The sequence below is a fragment of the Carcharhinus amblyrhynchos genome, chromosome 20, assembly GCF_965287045.1.
Source record: "Carcharhinus amblyrhynchos chromosome 20, sCarAmb.v2.hapA, whole genome shotgun sequence".
NCBI lineage: Eukaryota > Metazoa > Chordata > Chondrichthyes > Carcharhiniformes > Carcharhinidae > Carcharhinus > Carcharhinus amblyrhynchos.
In genome coordinates this window covers 41,004,529-41,023,545 of record NC_137343.1, presented here as the reverse complement: position 1 = coordinate 41,023,545, position 19,017 = coordinate 41,004,529, and the positions used below count along the sequence as shown (strand labels likewise).

Here is a 19,017-nt window from a genome sequence, read left to right as displayed (position 1 = left end):
CATTCTTGTTGAGCAGGTCAACCCATGTCTATTTTTGTTATAGTCTCTGGTCTGTCTGTTTGAGACATTGCTCATTCAAACACAGGAAGATCAGATCTCACTGAGGAAAGCAATAAGTTACTGATACAAAACCACTCGTCACTGCAAGAACACTCTAAATTGACTTTAAAAATAGATGTACAAAATCAAACTAGAAAAAAAATGTTTTATTCGGCATTAGGACATTTGAATATTTTCTATCAATCCTTCACTGTGTAAAGATAAATTCCTGCACACAAAAATTCTAAACTGCAGGACAACATGAAGTAAAAGTGCCCTGTGTTGACATCTACAAAAACACCATAACATACATAGGAGTAGAATATGCCATTTTTTCAAGTCCAGAACTAACCTGTTGGTTTTTGCCATAATTATATGTGTAAACATACTCCCTGTAAGGGGAGTTTGGTTTGAAGACTTCTCAAACTCAAAACCAGTCACCAAATTATCAGACCAGTAACGTAGGATAAATTTTGGTGAAAAGGAAAAGTGGCACATTTGCTCTGTCTCATTTAGATTCTGTAATCTTCTTCAGTTTGCAACAAGCATCATATTAAAGTTTATTTATTAGTGTCACAAGGAGGTTTGCATTAACACTGCAATCAAGTTACTGCGAAAATCCCCTAGTCGCCACACTCGTGTCTTTTGGGTACACTGAGGGGGAATTTAGCAACGTCGATGAACCTGACCAGCATGTCTTTTGGACTGCAGGAGGAAACCCCATGCAGACGGGGAGAACGTGCAGACTCCGTATCGACAATGCCCAAGCAGGGAATTGAACCTGGGTCCCTGGTCTTGAGGCAGCAGTGCTAACCACTGCACCACCATGCTGCCCCCTATTACTCAGAGCAATTCTAATGCCAATGCAGATCCTTAAGTTTTTACTCTTAAGATTTTTAAGGTGTTTGCATGCGTGCACACACAGATGAACTATCTCTTTCTCATCATCTGACCAATAAGCGAGAAAGGAAATGCAAAGTTCCAATTCAGCACATTTCACAGAAAATATTAAATGGCCAAATCCTTGATTTCTTAAAACATACAGAAATTTAATAGTCTAGTTTAATAAATAATCAGTCTGTGGCTGGCAAAGCTTGGATATCAGTGGCAAATTTATTTCCTTCATGCCGAAGGGCTTTACGCACTGATCATTAGAACAAATCTGGGGATACTGAAACAACATCCTCACAGAGGAAAAGCACATAGAACAGCAGCAGACAGTGTGCACTTGCACTTTTACACTTCAAACTGAGGTGAATATAAACCAGGTGATGTTGCAGCATAGTCCCCTCAGATTGCACTGATAGTTAATCGCGCAACAGTCTCACAATTAACTCAGACATAACTGCCAATATTACAGCAGCTTGGTGCTGGTGTGTGATAACTCACAGATTGCGTATCTGAGTCAATGGAAGCTATGTCTCACAGCAGGCAGCTGTTGATTTCTTCTCAGCCATTTCAAATTTAGAGTTTAAATCCAGAGTGAACGGCCACAATCCCTGATGTCCAGTTGTTATATTCCACCTTGTAAAACCCTGCATCCTCAATCATTCCTTTGAACTCATCCTGGAAAGACATATGTAAATGAAAGAGACCCCAGGCAAACATTACTTGCACTGCATCAAAATGTGACATAGCCCGAGAATGGAGACTAGGCTCCTCCTCAAAGAGAGGAAGATAAATTACCTCTCCAATCCCCACCTGGGGAGAGAGAGAGAGAACCAAGTGACACTCTTGCACACCTCTCAGCTGACAGTTAATATACTGATAAAGGGGAAGGTCAGCTGTGACTCAGTGGCAGCACTCTCACCTCTGGAGTCAGAAGGTTGTGGCATCAAATCCCATTCCAAGACTCAAGCACAAATTCCAGACTGAGACTACGATGCAGTAGAGAGGAAGTGCTGCACTGTCAGAGGTTTCAGACATTAGGAACAGGAGTTGGCCCTTTAGCGTCCCAAAACTCTGTATATTCACTGTTACCCTGCATACCCTTTTTGCCCCATTTCGTTTAATAATTTTTGTTAAAAAAAGTCAGATTTAAAACTATTGACTGAGCCAGTATCACAAGCTTGTGGAGCAGAGTTTCAAACTTCTAACATTGTGTGTGCAAAGGTGACTCCTAACTTCACACTGTAATGTCTGACTCTTAACCTATAGACTTTGTCCTTGACACCTCAAGCAACAGAAATAGTTTCTCTACCTACCATGTCGATTCCCATTAACATCTTGACAACTCTGAGCTAATCATTTCTGAACCTTCCAAATTCCAGGTAACACCACTAGTTTGTGTAATTTCCTGCATTTATAAAGTACTTCATTGTCTGTAAATTTGCTTGGGGCCCTGGGGTTGGGAAATGAGGTTTATAATGCAAGTTCATTATTAAAGAAAGCACTGATGCAGCTACTAAAGTTCAAACAGCAACAGTGTGTGGCTCAGGGAACCTATAACAACATAAGTAACTGTCTCTACCATTGCCTCATCTTTCAAGTGTCGTTTGTCCTTCATCTTAAAGAAGGGGTCAATGAGCTGGCCAACTGGGGACAAAAAAATCTGAGGTCGAGTGATATTTTCTCAAGCCCATTCTGTTTATAGGATCACATTTACAAACTTATCCTTGATTCAGACAAAGGCCACTTACAATGCAGAGAACTGTTGCAGAATGAAAAACAGTCTGATTAAAAAAAATGTAACATGGAAATAGATCAAAGCATGATGGCAAGTGGTCGAGCATGAACATTTTAAAAATGACTACCTGACTTTGACATTACCTGATCTGGAAAACGTCGAATGCTTTCTACCAGGTATTGGTAGGATTTCCAATCAGCAGCAATAACCTCACCCAGCACAGGTATCACTTGGAAACTGTACAAATCGTAGAGCCTGGATAGAGAGAGCAAGTATTCTGTACCGTTGCAATAAATACAAAACACTTCCAAAAGCAAGAATAGAGCTAAGTACGGAAAATCCATTGTTATGAGAAAAAGGACTGATTTGTCCAATGAGTATACAAAACTACCAACTAGACAGATTGCCAACTTGATCCAAGCTGAGTCAATCCAGCTCCCTCGGATTCACAAAATCTTGGATTATAGAATACACAGTGGAGAAGGAAGCCATTCGGCCATCAATTTTGTATCAACTCATTTCCAGGCTTACCTGTTACCCCATTTACCCTGCTAATCCCTGTAAGGGGCAATTCAGCATGACCAGTCCATCTAACGTGCACATTTTGAGTGTGGAAACCTGAGCACCTGGAGGAAACTCAAGTAGACATGGGGAGGACATGCAAACTCCATACAGACAGTCACCCAAGGCTGAAATTGAACCCAGGTTCCTGGTGCTGTGAGGCAGCAGTGCTACCCTCTGTGTCACCGTGCCGCCTATGGATAGCAGGAAAAATGGTCAGAGTTCCCTGCTACGAACAATAGGTGAGCAGCGTTGGTCTCAAATGTGGTTGAACCATCAAATTCAGAGATGAAGAATGGCAAACCGATCAAAATATTGGGAGGGTGAAGATTTGCCTATTGAACCAGGTCCTAACAGGAAGCCAGTCAATGTCTTCACAGGAGGAAAGGCTGAAGGAGCAGTGGAGACAATAAAAGTTGGGACAGGGAGGCACAATTCACTGGCGTACCAACATACAGTACTTGAGAACCATATGTGGAATCATAGGGTGTGGGCTTGCATCCACTATTTCTCATGCATTGCACCAGTAGTGGGCGTAATAACAGTGGAACAAATGGAAAAAGGGGCAGATTTGTTTTAAGATTTTCACCAAACAGAAAATGCTGGAAAAACTCAGCAGGTCCAAAGAAGGATCATTCAGACTTGAAACAGTAACTCAGTCCCTCCCTCTAGAGATGCTGCTAGACCTGCTGAGTTCTTCCAGCATTTTCTGTTTTTATTTGATTTCCAGCATTTTACTTTTATTTTGTTAACTTACAGAGTCATGTAATGTTAAATTATGGGTTTGATGAGTCCAAGAGGTTCTCTTAAACAAGCTGGAATTGAATGTTAATGTGCTGACATAACAAGCAAGTTGTCCAAGCAACTTCCATCAGTCCCTCCTACAAACTGCTGATTTATGTTGCGTATAAAATAGACATCTCGGCTTGAAAGGGTAGAGTTATCTATGGAAATAGACTGACAGGAGACCTATCCAAAGGTTATTGTTTAGGTGTATTGCTTTGCTCATTTTGTTTACTGTTCCTTAGTTGGTAAGGAGCCTTTCTGACTTACTATTTTGACAGAATTGTAACAGCAGTGGCACAATATGATTTCCCATTGAATTCACCCATACTTGTACTGTTTGGAGGAAATCAGATAATTATCTGCAATTAGATCCCATCAACTCTGGCTGATTTGCACTCCGTTCTTAATGTCCCGAACGGAGGTTCACAAGAGCCAGAAGAGTTATCCTACTGCGTTCCCATAGCAGTTACTTCATCTAAACCATAAGCAATCAGAAGTAAACCTCACCATCTCCCAGCAGAGGAAAACCCTAATCATTACCTAGTACTCCGAGTGGCTGACGCACGAGAAGTGCTGGCTCTTGCAGGCTGCTACTGAAAAAGGCCAAGCATGATACAGCTTAAACAGTTTGCTGGCACGAATGCAAGCAGGGTTACAGATGCAGCACGGAGGGAGTAGTTAGCACTGCTGCCTCAGTGCCAGGGACTCAATTCCAGCCTTGGGTCACTTTGTGTTGACTCTGCACATTCTCCATGTCTGTATGGGTTTCCTCCTGCAGTCCAAAAGGTGTGTGGGTTAGGTTGATTGACACCTTAGTGTCAGGGGATTGCCAGGATAAATACATGGGGGTTACGGGAATGGGGCCTGGGTGGGATTGTCAGTGCAGGCTCGACAGGCTGAGTGGCCTCCTTCTGTTCTCTATATTCTACAAATGCATAATTCAATCTATAATTAAATTACATTTGAGGAGAAAAGACTGCAGCCAGCACCACCCTCTCCCCCCTCCTCCCTCTTTGTAACCCTATTTTGCTATAAATTATTACCTGGAAATTACTGGATTCTGTACTTTGCTGAATTCCAAACACAGGAACCTTCCACCTGGCTTCAGAACGCGATAGGCTTCTTGCAACACCTGGTGAGGGGAAAACAGGCAGCGTCAGAGTTTCCGAAACAGATGGATGCGAAGCAAAGGGCGCTGTCAGGAGCTGAACAAAGGAAGTTTGATAGGAAATTTAACAGACAAGTTGCAGTAAAACTCACTTTTTAATCAAAGGGATATTTAAAAGATGGAAATAAATTTATTTGTTTTATTTAAAAATATACTTTCATCCTCTCAACCTCAGAACAAATGTAGTACTTTTGTTGATGGGGGGTTGGGGGTGAGGGGGGGGTGCGGAGAGAAAAACATGGCAGGTAGCAGCTTCTCCATTAGAACTGATCACAAGTTAGCGACAGATGATGCACTGCATTTACTCACATGATCAATATGAGTAACATTTCTAATTCCAAAGGCAATTGTATAAACATCAAACTTGTCATCATCAAATGGCAGCTCTTCTGCATTTCCTACCACCCAGGCCAGGCCTACAGGGAACAACCAACCAGAGAATAAGCATGAGCACACAGACAGACAATATCCTTAGAAACTTCTTAGAGTCAGAACATTTTCCTTTGGATCAATTACCCCACAGACGGTTCTAAGCAGACAGGAGAAATAAACCATCATTTACATTGATTCTTAGTTTCTGCTTGAGTATGCACTTATGGGTATTGAGTGAGAGCAGCACCAACGTTGAGGCACTCAATCCAGGCTCAGGTGAAGCACAACAATTCAGTGGACAGAACGACAGTTACAAGTCCAACATGAATTAGCACTTTCAGGAATAAGTGGAGGGCAGAGTTGTTGGAGGCATAGGGAAAATGAAGCTTTAATGCTGAAAAGAAAGATGCAGTTTTACTAATCACATTGTATCAGTTGATTTTCTCTTTTCGTTGCAACTCTGCAAAAGGAGTTTTCATAATGGAATGTGGATTCAATCCAATACAAAGCTGCTCTTCATTTATATGGCACCTTTAATGGAGAAAATTATCCAAATATACTTCTCACAGTCAGAAACAGATGGATACTAAGCAAAAGTGATGTTAGGATGGGGTGATCAAAAGCTTGGCTCACGAGGAAGATCTGGAAAAAAAGAGACAAAGCTAGAGAGTGGCATAAACAGGAGATTTTAGAGCTAAGGCATAACTAAGGAGGTGCAGCCACCATTGCCTATTAAGTATCTCAAGATGTGTAGGTTAGGGGGTATTAGTGGGATAAGTATGTGGGTTTACAGGGATAGAGACTGGGTAAAGTAATCTGACATTGACTTGGTGCTGATTCAAAGAAGCAAATGGTCTCTTTCTGCACTGTGGAGAATCTATGATTGAAGAGCCAAAGGGAGGGAGGAAGTATACAAGACTGAATTGGAAGAACGCAGGTGAATGGTGGAAGCCAGTACAGAGATAGGAAATGGTGAAGCTATTGAGGGATTTCAACAACCGGAATGGAACTTTAATTTGGAGGCACAGGTGGATGGCATCCAGTGTAGATCAGCAAGTGGTTCCTTCCTGCAGGAAAACTGGCTGCTGTGTTTCCTTACAACTACTGCCTCGAGAGTTATGTTCAACGTAGGCTGGGCTAAGCATGGGGAAAATGATTAATTAGCAAGTTGGCACACATAATGGTCCAAATGGCCTCCTTCTGTGCTGTACCATTCTATGAACTCTCTAAGAGAGGAGTGACGGTTTAAACAGGACTTCACTTGTACCTTTTCACACAGGAACCAAAACAATCTGAAATGCAGCACAAATGCACACAACACTCAGATAAACGGACTGTGGACAAATGGAGTTCAATTTTTATAGAGATTGGCACAGCAGCCATTTTACTCCCTTTATTTAGGCAAATAATTGCGTGACTAGCTCTTTTGGATGCTACGTTAACTTCAAATATTTCATTTTCCATCAAAATGTGACAAAATTCTGCTAAAAACCCAAATCTGTCAAATCTCAGAATGTCGCTTCAAATTCAAAAGGTCCCCCTTGCAGATATCTTGTACTCCAGCTCCGAATGCAAAGAAAATTCTCAGTTTTCCAACTCATTCTTTCCAAGGATTTCAACTGCAGAAGTACTTAACCTCAATAGCCTTTTATTCTGGGTTATAACCACACTCAACATCTCCTAATCATTAGTTCCAAATTTATCGGTTCAGTTTTACTCCTTCAGCCTTGTCATGCATTACTACTTGGGCCTTCAGATTTAAGGAGGTGGGATTTAAGATCTTGGGAGGTGTTAAAAAGAGCTGCCACTAGCTGAACAGATTGAATTGTATTGAAGGATTCTGCTTTTTCAATCTCTTTTCAAATACACTGCCAACAGCAGAGCTGTTCGTAGAGGTCCCCATTAGCTTTTCACATCACATCCAGCAGTGGAAAATATCACATCTTTTAAGCACCACCTACCTTCAGTGTAGTTAAGCTGTTCTGCCTTTTGCCTTCCAACTTTTAACATTTCTTTATTGATATCACAGATGACTACCTTTGATCCCGAATCAGATTTGTCCTGCTGTTCATAAAAGTCATTGATCTGTTGCCATGATGGGCTCTGAAAAGACTTCATCGTTTGTCGATTCTGCCTTTCATGTTGCAGTCTTATGTAATCCATAAACCTGAAGGCTATATCCCCTGCAGAAATACAAAGCAATTTTACTTCTTTCACGTTACCTTGCTGTAAAGAACACTCCCAACCATAGAACAGAGCCACACAGACTGGGAAAGTATTTGTTTCAATCACCAACCTGTGCAGATAGTGACACAGGTATGACAATTGGCCCCATTGACCCTTTAATGGGAAGAGGAAAAAAAAACAGCCCTATTATTTCTTGCTAAGTACATGTTTTGTCAGCAGGGACTCGAACTTGGCTGTCATATTCCCTTGGCAATTTGTTTCCTGACACATTACAAGTGCACACATGAAACAGAGAGGTAACAGAAAGCTGCTGGTCTCCAGCAAGAAGCGAAACTTATTGTCACTCTATATAGCTGCTAAACGCACATGTTTTACTCAGATCAATGGTGAGTCATCCTCATGCTAGAGAGTTTAATGCCAATATGACAAAATGGCACTTTTGTTTAATGTCCAGAATACACATGGATCAAAAAAAAAAGAGTGATCACACTGCTTGTGGTATTTTTGGATCTCCCCTGCAGTGAATGTGCCACAACTATACCACATCACCTAGTTCTCTGACCATACAGCTTCATGACTGACTATAAACCACAGGAGTGAAATGGGTCTAGTTCTAAAAAAAAAAGTCAGTCAATTTACCAAAAAAAAACTTAAAAAAAAACACAAGTTTGGAAAGCTGCCTTGATATTTCAGCTATGATCTCAGTCCACAGCAGGAGAATAAAACTACATGGAGCAGGAAGGGACCTCCCTAATTATTCAAGGAGTAATAGCCCTCTGTACTGCAGTATCCATGGGCAGGAGGGGGAGCATTTTGGGCTCTTGCTTAGTTTTCCTTCTGGAAGATTTAAAGAAGAGGGTTCCATGCTTCTGAAATCATCAGGAATGAAAAGAAAAAAGCTGAGGGAGAGATAGAAGATGAGAAGCCAGTGGGATGCATTTTTCTAGCTCACTTACAATTAAATTAACAGACACGTCAACTGGGAATACACAATAGAAGGTTTCATAACTCGGGTGAAAGTGAAAAACTGACAACAGTACAAGACCTGTGGGTACACTCCATTAGACACTAATGCATTTCCTAAACAGATTATCTGTGAATAAACTATGACTCACCTCCACACACTACTTGACAGTTAATTGCCAAGAACAATTATGTGAACTAGGTGATGCGGTATAGTTTTGGCACATTTAGTGCAGGGTAGATCCCAAGGTTGAGCAATTATAATGTTTGCAGCTTGATTTAAAATCAGAGGAATAAGATTCAAATAGTACATAATATCCACCACATTACACCAGAAACACTGCAGTCAAACTAACTGCCAACTTAATAAAAAACAATAAAAACTTAAGAAACAACAATTTTTAGTCAAATCAACACAATGTAAATTTGCATTTTATTTACAAATATTTGCCAATATAATAATGGTTTTGGGGCTGAGGAAGTGAAAAAAAGAACATGGAAGGCCAATTGATTGCTCTCGATTATCCATCCAAAATGGATATCCGAATGCCACTCCAACAACAACCACAAAGCTGTGTCCCAAGGTGCTTTACAGGAGAGTTGGGAAACAACATTTGACATTGAGACACATAAGGAGTTACTCGGAGCTATGACCAAAAACCTGCTCAAAGTTGTAGGTTTGAAAAAAAAAATCACTTTAAATGGAGCGAGAGCTATATAGATGGGTTTAAAAGAGGGAACTGCAGAATTTGGGGCCAGATAGTTATAGACATAGCAGTTAATGGCAGAAAAGTTAAAACCCGGGATGTCCAAGAGGTCGGAATTGGAGGAGCAAAGATGTCTGAGGATTGTGGGATTGAAAGAGATTGCAGAGGTAAGGAGGTGCAAGGGCAAGGAGGGATTTGAAAACAAATCTTTAAAACTGAGGCAATGTCAACCAGGCATCAGCAAGTTCAGAGAATATGGGCAAGTGGGATTTGGTGTGAATAACAACTCAAGCAGTAGGGTTTTGGATGAGTTTAGGTTTGCGGGTGATGGGAGGCTGGCAAGGAATGCACTTAAATAGCCAGGTCTGGAGGTAACATGGATGTTGGCATGGATGAAGATTTTAGCAAGAAGAACAAAGGCAAGCATGGAGTGGGGTGACATTATGGCAGTGGAAGTACTGGCATTAGTGATGGCATGCTGTATGATCAAAGACTCAGCTCTGGGTTAAATACAACAACAAGGTTGCAAACAGTCTGATTCAGCCTCAAACTGTTGCCAGGGAAACGGATGGAGTCAATGACTAGGAAATGAGTTAATAGCAGAAAGACTGAAGACAATAACTTTGGCCTTCCCAATATTTATTTGGAGGAAATATTTGTTCCTCCAGGGCTAGATCTAGACAATCAATGATAATTTAGAAGCAGCAGGGAGCAGGAAGATGGTAGTCAGGTCAAAAAGAACGTTGTCAGCAAACAAGGAGCCCCTGCCGCATGCGTGCATGCAGTATCGAAGTAGGGAAACCTTGCTACAACTGTGCAAGCCATTGGTAAGACTGCACCCACAGTGGAGTGTATAATTTTAGTCAGTTTACGTTAAAGGGATTTACTTGCATTGGAAAGAGTTCAGAAGGAGGATTTGTCTTAAGAGGAAAGGTTGAGCATGTTGGGCCTATATTCATTCAAGATTATAAGAACGAGAGGTGATTGTATTGAAACAAGATTCTAAGTGGGCTTGACACAGTAGACACAAAGGATGTTTCGTCTTGTGGGAAAATCTAGAAAGGCTGGTTTTGGAGAAGCGGGGGGGGTGGCGGGGAGAGAGACACACATTGTTTCAAAACAAAGAGTCTCTCATTTAAGATGGAGATAAGGAGGATTTTCTTAACTCTAAGGTTTGTTAGTCTTAGAATTGTTTACAGCAGAGAGCAGTGGAAGATGGGCCATTCAGCATATTCAAAGCCGAGTTACTCATGTTATTGATGTACAAGGAAGTCAAGGGTTATGGGGGCAGGCAGCAAATTAGAGTTAAATCCACAATCAGGTCAGCCATGATCTAACTGATAGTGAAGACTCAAATACCCTATCCCTGCTCACACATTCTTTGGTATACAATTTCAACTTTCTCTTACTGTTTAGGCCGTTAAATGTTCAATGCCAAGGCAAAATCACTCCTGGAGACAGTTTATCTCAACCTGGTCACTACTGCAGAAAATATGACCCTTTCTACCTTGTAGTATTTGGAGTCAGGCAAAGCAGAGGGGAGGAGCAACCAGCAACACAAGATTCACAAAATCTTCAAGCCCGGAGTGATCTGTACAGCATGAAATAGACCCAAGTAATTATCATACCTGTCCCTCCAGCCACATCAAGCAGTTTTGTTCCTGGCAGTGGGTTCATCATACGAATAAGTGCATCTTTCCATAATCTGTGGATGCCAAGGCTCATGGCGTCGTTCATTATGTCATAGTTTTTGGCAACATTTTTAAAAACTCTGTAAACTATTAAAAAAGTCATAAATTATTCTACGATAAACATCATATGCCCAAGTTCAACTAGGTTGTCTTTGAGTCCCAACATTCATAACAGCGAACGTTACAACCTGCTTCAAGCCCAAAGACAATCGCACACTATTATTCTGTTTTCTGCCCTGTGGCCAATTTTACATCCTCATGGCCAATATCCCTTTAATCCCACAGGTTTCAATTTTGCCAATAAGTTTGTTGTGTGGTACTGTGTCAAACTCCTGTTGAAAGCCCACATTCACACCAACCTCACTGCCCTCATCAACTTTCTCCACTATTTCAGCAAAGAACTCAATCAAGTTAGTCAGACATGATCTGCCTTCAACCACACCACGTTGGCTGCTGTTTATTTAACAATGTTTGTTGAAGTGACAATTACATCTAATGTTATCAACTCCAGAAGTTCCCTGCCATTAATATTAAGCTAACTGGCCTTTCATTATCTTGTTTAAGTGTTTCTCAGTTTTAGAACAGGAGTATAAAATTTGTAATCATTCAGTCTTCTGGCATCCGTATCCAAAGGAGAGTTGAAAGATTGTGGACAGAATCTCCACTATTCCCACCCTCAGTATCCAAGTGTGTCTCCCATCGAGACTAGGTGACTTTTCCACTAGTTTTGTAGCTGGCCTTCGTTTATCATCTTATCCAATTCCTCTACCACCACCTCCTTTGCTGCAATGGTGGCAGCATCCTCTTTGGTGAAAACAAAGTACTCATATCATATGTCAGACATCCTCTGACTCTGCAAGATTTCCTTTTTGGTGCATAATCTTCTCTGCTATTCCTTTGACTATTCTTTTACTAAATGATGAAATATTTGCAAAATCTCTTCTCATGCATTTGCTTTGTCATTAATGTCTTTTCAGTTTCCCTCTGTATTCAACTCTACAATAAATAATAAAGAGTAGCGAGATACAGACTGGGGCCAACTAGGGACCAAAACGACATATTACAAGTGGAAGCAGACAATGTGGCTGAGGTATTAAAGGGGAACTTTGCATCCGCCTTTAACAAGGAAGAAGACGCTGCTAAAATCACTGAGAAACAGGCGGCAGCAGAGACCTGCAAATGAAAAAGGTGGTATAAAAAAGGCTATCTGTGGTTAAATCAAGTCACCAGGACTGACTCAGATGTGCCCAAGGTTGCAGAGAGCAGTAAGGCTGGAAGTACCAGAGGCAGTGCCATAACCTTCCAATCCTCTTCAAACAGGGCTTTTCCACAGGACTGGAGAATTGTAATGCGATTTCCTTGTTCAAAAAAGGTTGTAAGAATAAGCCCAGCACTTACAAGGCAGACAGATTTAACCTTAGTGGTAGGAAGCTTTTAGAGGGATAATTGGGGGCAGCATGGTGGCACAGTGGTTAGCACTGCTGCCTCACAGCACCAGGGACCTAGGTTCAATTCCCGGCTTGAATCACTGTCATGTGGAGTTTGCACATTCTCCCCGTGTTTGCGTGGGTTTCCTCCAGCTGCTCCAGTTTTCTCCCACAGTCCAAAGATGTGCTGGTTAGGTGAACTGGCCATGCTAAATTCTCCCTCAGTATACCCGAACAAGCGCCGGATTGTGGCGACTAGGGGATTTTCACAGTAACTTCATGCAGTGTTAATGTAAGCCTACTTGTGACACTAATCAATAAACTTTAAAAAAATCCAAAACAAAACCATCATTTGCACAAGTGTGGATTAATTATGGAAAAAAAGCACTAATTTGGTAAAGACAAAGTATGTGTATATAAACTGGATTGTGTTTTTTGATAAAGTGAGGCAAAGGGTTGATGAAGGTGCTGCAGTTAATAGACTGTACATGGACTTCCAAAAGGATATTTGATCGTGCCACATAACAGTGCCATTTTTTTCAGGCTGGAGGAAGGTATATACTGGTATTCCCTAATGATCAGTACTAGGACTACTGCTTCTCTTGATCTACATTACACTGGGATCAATTTCAAAACTTGCAGACGACAAAAACATGGAAATATTGTGAACTGCGCAGAGAGTACTGACAGACTTCAAGACGCCACAGATAGACAGGCTGATGGAATGGGAAGACATTAAGATAAAATTTAATGTAGGGAAGTGCAAAATGAGACACTTTGGTAGCAAAAACAATAGAATTGTACTATTTATTTTGTAAAGAGAATGCAAAAATTGAGGGACTTCAGTGTTTATACACACAAATTGAAGTTGGCAGAGCAAGTTTGAGAAATCTAATTAACAATGCGCAGAGCATCCTTCCTAGACTTAATAAATAGAGGCAGAGTGTAAAAACAAGGAAGCTACGGTGAATCTTTACAAAACATTGGTTTGGCCTCAAATGGAGTAGTGCCAATTCTGGGCACCACACTTTGTGAAGTATGTGAAGGCTTTAGAGAGATTGCAGAAAATATTTATGAAAATGGTTCCAGAGATGAGGGCTTCAGTTATATGGATAGATGAGGGGGGCTGGGATTGTTCTCACAGATGATAAAGGCTTTCAAAATCATGAAGAGTTTAGACAGAGTGGATAGGAAGAAACTGCTTTCAGTGGCAAAAGGGTCACAAAACAGATGACACCAATTTAAGGGCAGTGGCAAGAAAAAACAACAAAAGCTGACAGGAGAAATAATTTCTTTCCCCACAGCAAGTGGAAAGTACTGTGAGTGTGCAGTGGAAATGATACAATCATGCTGTTCAAAAAAGGACTGAACAATTGGCAGAATAGAAAAATATTGAAGGGCTACAAGGAAAAGGTGGAGAGTTGGCCTAGCTGAGTTGCTCTTCAGACACATGATAGACCATATAGCTTCCCTCATGCTATAACCATTGATTTTATGATCTTACTCTCCATTTTTATGAATGGCTTTATTTTATTTCTATATTTAGTCATAGTTTGGATGATCTTCCTGACCCTTCTCCTGAGAGGCTGATTTCCTGTTTTACCTCCCAACGTGTTTGCAATTCACCCAGACCTTCCCAACTCACCGAATCAAGCCTTCTTTCAGTGTAGTATTTTCATTTGAGATTGTTCGTTGTTCCTTTCCAGATCTACGCTAAACATTTTGATATCTCCATACTCTTCCCTTTGAGAGCTGTGAGTAGCTGCAGGACCCATAGGCTGTTTAACTAACTACAGCTCCTTGTCATTATCCACTTTGATGGACAAAAACAAAAGGCAAATTATCTAAATGGAGAGAAACTTCAAAGTGATTCAACGCAGAGGGATCTGGGTGCCCTCATGCACAAATTGCAGAAAACTAGTCTGCAGGTAATAAGGAAGGCAAATGGAATTTTGGCATTTATTGCTAAAGGAATAAAATATAAAAGTAGTGAAGTGCTGCTGCTTTGTACAAAGCAGTTATGAAACCACATTGAGATTGTGTAAAGTTACAGTTGTATTTGGAGGGATGTAGTTACATTGGAGGCAGTTCAGAGGAGGTTCACTAGATTGATTCCAGAGATAAGAACATAAGAACATAAGAAATAGGAGCAGGAGTAGGCCATCTAGCCCTTCGAGCCTGCCCCGCCATTCAATAAGATCATGGCTGATCTGTTGTGGCTCAGTTCCACTTTCCCGCCCTCTCCCCATAACCCTTAATCCCCTCTCTTATCAAAAACCCATCAACCCGCTTCTTAAAAATATTTAGCGAGGCAGCCTCCACCACTTCAACGGGCAGAGAATTCCAGAGATTCACCACCCTTTGAGTGAAGAAGTTCTTCCTCAACTCCGTTCTAAACCGCCTCCCCTTTATCTTGAGGCTGTGCCCCCTAGTCCTACTGTCTTTTTTGAGCGGGAAGAGTCTCTCCACCTCTATCCTATCCATCCCATTCATCATCTTATACGTCTCAATGAGATCTCCCCTCATTCTTCTAAACTCTAGCGAGTACAAGCCTAGTTTATTCAGCCTCTCCTCATAGCTCAACCCCCTCAACTCCGGTATCAGCCTAGTAAACCTCCTCTGCACTCCCTCCAGGGCCAAAATATCCTTGCACAGGTGCGGCGCCCAAAACTGCACACAGTACTCCAGCTGCGGCCTCACCAATGCCCTATACAGCTGCAGCAAGACCTCCCTACTTTTATATTCAATCCCCCTCGCTATGAAGGCCAGCATCCCATTCGCCTTCCTGACCACCTGCTGCACCTGCAAGCTGGGTTTTTGCGACTCATGCACAAGGACCCCGAGGTCCCTCTGCACCGTCGCCTGCTGCAGTTTTTCGCCACGTAAGTAATAGTCCTTCCTACCATTCTTCCTACCAAAGTGGACCACCTCACACTTGCCAACATTAAATTCCATTTGCCATTTCCTGGCCCATTCGCCCAGCCTATCTAGATCCTTCTGCAGACTCTCCACACCCTCCGCACAATTTGCCTTTCCCCCAATCTTGGTGTCATCAGCAAATTTCGACACCCTGCACTCGGTTCCCTCCTCCAGATCATCTATATAAATGGTAAATAGCTGAGGCCCCAGCACCGACCCCTGGGGCACCCCACTAGTCACCAACTGCCAATCCGAATAGCACCCATTGACCCCCACTCTCTGCCTCCTATTTGACATGAGGGTTCTTATGAAGGAAGACTGGGCAGTTTAGACCTATACTCCCTGGCACTTAGAGTGACAGGAGATCTAATTGAGGGATACAAGGTTTTAGTATCTGATAGGTCTAGTGGCACTGAGTACGCAAACCATATTATTCGAGAAGTTCCCAAGCACCAGCTAACACTTGGCAAGCTCGCTGATCCAAACAGTGGTGACAACCACATACAAACACTTAAGGTGAGTACCATCATATTGGACAACGTGGAGGAGAGGGAAGAAACAGTAATCCACACCCACAGAACATGAGCATTGTGGGAGTGCCTCCTTCCAGCAAATGGACTGCAGTTCAAAAAGTAAGCCTGCCCTCATCTTCTTAAATGACAATTAGGAATGGTCAGTCAATAAAAGAAAGAGCAGGAAAAGCTGTGTTTAAAATTGCCCAAAATCCAATGTAGCTAAGAGACACCCAGCATGATTTAATTCTAATACAGCAGGTCACACAATGCACTCTTTCTACCCTCCAAACATCTGTTTACACACAGGACGCCATCTAGCAGTCTGATCTGGAATAACCAAAGTCACTCAACACAATCAGGTTTAAAGTACAAATCAAAAATAAAAACAATTTCTCTATTTCCCCACCACCCCTCCTCTGAATGCTTTCGCTAATATTGGGATACAGCAGCTTACTGGCACCTCAACTCATTATACTGGAGCCACATGAAACTAGTAGATGACAATGGGCCTTCGACTATAAATCATATTATACAGTGTCTTAAACATAACAAAATCATAGAATAGAATGATAGAACCCCCACAGCGTGGAAGAAAGCCATTTGGCTCAAACTTGCAGCGCCAACAATCCTACCCAGGTCCCATCCTTGCAACCCACTGTTTTTATTCCACTAGTCCCCCTGACACAAAGGGGCAATTTAGCACGGCCAATCAACGTAACCCACACATCTTTGGAACGTGGGAGCAAACCAGTGCATCCAGAGGAAATCCACACAGACCTGGGGAGAATGTGCAAATAGACAAACAACCCAAGGCTGGAATTGAACTTGGGTCCCTAGAGTTGTGAGGCAGCAGTGCTAACCACTACCACCATGCTACCCAAATATATCCCTAGACATTTCACACTGTTATGAAGCTAAATTAGGCACTGAGCCACATAATGCAATATTAGGCTAGGTGGCCAAATATTTGGTCAAACAGGTAGGTTTTAAGGAGCATCTGAAAGAAAGAGACATTGTCAGATTTTGAGCAAATTGGAGGAGGACTGGAAAATAACAACAAGAATTTTAGAACCAAGGAGTTACTTGATCTGGAGCTAATGTAATCTCATGAGCACACGGTTGATAGGTGAACACAGCTTGGTACAATACATGGATAGCAAGTTGATGAAGGGTCGAATATAAAAGAACACCGAAGGTTCATTGGGATAGTAATGTTCAAAGGTAACAAGGGCATACATGAAGGTATCAACAGATGAGCTGAGGCACGGGCAAAGTCAGGTGATAGTATCATAGTGGAAATAGGCAATCTGAGTGATGGAGCAGCAGGTGGTCAGAAACTCATCTCAAACATGACATCAAGGTTGCAAACAGGCTATTTTCCCCTCAGATGGTTACCAGCAAGAGGGAAGAAGCCAGTAATTAAGGATAGGAATTTGGAGCAGGGACCTAGGACAATGGCTTCAGTCTTCCCACTATTTAAACAGAAGAAAGTTCTGCTAATCTAGTACAGGATGTCAAATAAACAGTCCTGACAATTTAGCAATAATGGAGCCATAAAGCAGTCTGGTGTGAGGTGGAGCTGAATGCATTCATGTGAAAACTAACAGTGCTTTCAGGTGCCAAGTTAAAATCCACCACAAGAGATCATAAAGTACAAATCTGAACATGAAAAGCAGACCACAGGTCAGCAATCAAACAGGAACTCCTACTTAATTATTCCTACTTCTAGTTTCTACAGCTCTTAGGGTTAAAGGGATTGGGGGGGGGCGGAAAGGGGAGAATAAATAGAAGAATCAGGATATTGAATTTGATAATCAGCCATGATCATATTGAGTGACAGAGCAAGCTCAAAGGGCTGAACGGCCTACTCCTGCTTCTAGTTTCTAACGTGTTCTCCGCCAACTTAAGGCACTGAGATCAACCGCATGAACCTGGCTGTCACTAGTATTTAATACACCCTCAGCACATACCAGATCATTGGAGCTTGGGATCGTCCGGTTTCTATGATTCAGCTACTTACAGTTTATTAACGCAGCCAGGTAGCTGACATCAAGTATCAGGAGGCTGCTCAGCAAGCTGCCCCCCACCTCTCCTCTCCAAACCTCCCAGTCCCTAGCACCGTCCCTGAGCCCTCACATCCGCACCTTTCTCCGCCTTCTCCGACTCAGACACGCTCTCGTAGCCAAAATGAGTTTGCTTTTCCTCGGCTCTACCGGAATGAAGTCGGACTGAAACGCAAGCCACAAGTTTACGGCCGCTCCCAGCCCAAGGAGCAGTTCCCAACGACCCCAGTAACCGACAGGCAGCCATCTTTCTATTGACCCCGCAAGCTCCTGCCTTCCGCTTCCGAGGCAAGCCACCTGGGGTCACATGATGAGCTAGCTGGCACTGCCCCCAATTATTGTACAGCATTGCTCACATATATCAACAGTTTTAATGTAACAGATCCCAATATCAAACAAAGCACAGGCCAGATTGTAAACCTATTTACTCACCTGTGTTTACCTTTATTGATTTTGATATAATATTGTCACGTATTAGTATACAGTATTGTTTCTTGTGTGCTATACAGACAAAGCATAGCTTTCATAGAGAAAGAAAGACAAGGGTGTAGAATGTAGTACAACAGTCACAATTAGAGTATAGAGAAAGGTCAACTAAGAACATAAGAAATAGGAGCAGGAGTAGGCCATCTAGCCCTTCGAGCCTGCCCTGCCATTCAATAAGATCACGGCTGATCCGAAGTGGATCAGTTCCACTTTCCCGCTTTCTCCCCATAACCCTGAGGAGGGTTATGGTACCTCATAACATAATAGAGGTAAGTCCATTCAAAAGTCTGATGACAGCAGGGAAGAAGCTGTTCTTGGTTGGTACATGTCCTTAGACTTTTGTATCTTTGTCATGATGAAGGAAAGTGGAAGGGAGTTTGTCCAGGGTGCGTGAGGGTCTTGCTTTTCCAGGGCAGTGGGAAGCGTAGACAGAGTCAATGGATGGGAGGCTGGTTTGTGTGATGGATTGGGCTAACTTATACAATCTTCTGTAGTCTCTTGCAGTCT

At 42.2% G+C, this 19,017-nt stretch overlaps 1 protein-coding gene across 1 annotated transcript; it reads right to left on the bottom strand.

The window, feature by feature from the left end:
- Positions 1 to 191: 191 nt before the first annotated feature.
- coq5 (coenzyme Q5, methyltransferase) lies at positions 192 to 18,280 on the bottom strand. Its single transcript, XM_080208455.1, has 7 exons — positions 18,106 to 18,280; positions 11,038 to 11,187; positions 7,514 to 7,735; positions 5,490 to 5,596; positions 5,056 to 5,144; positions 2,809 to 2,920; positions 192 to 1,605 (listed from the first exon to the last, which is right to left on the bottom strand). Exons 1-7 carry the CDS (start codon positions 18,269 to 18,271, stop codon positions 1,504 to 1,506), a joined length of 948 nt encoding a protein of 315 aa, XP_080064581.1. The 5' UTR covers positions 18,272 to 18,280; the 3' UTR covers positions 192 to 1,503.
- Positions 18,281 to 19,017: the final 737 nt, after the last annotated feature.

Coding starts and splice junctions, on each gene's coding strand:
- coq5 (XM_080208455.1), bottom strand. CDS start 18,271: ATGGCTGCCTGTCGGTTACTGGGGTCGTTGGGAACTGCTCCTTGGGCT. Junction 7,736..11,037: donor TGATGTGGCTGGAGGGACAG/GTATGATAATTA, acceptor GTATTTCTGCAG/GGGATATAGCCTTCAGGTTT. Junction 1,606..2,808: donor TTCGACGTTTTCCAGATCAG/GTAATGTCAAAG, acceptor ATGTCTTTCCAG/GATGAGTTCAAAGGAATGAT.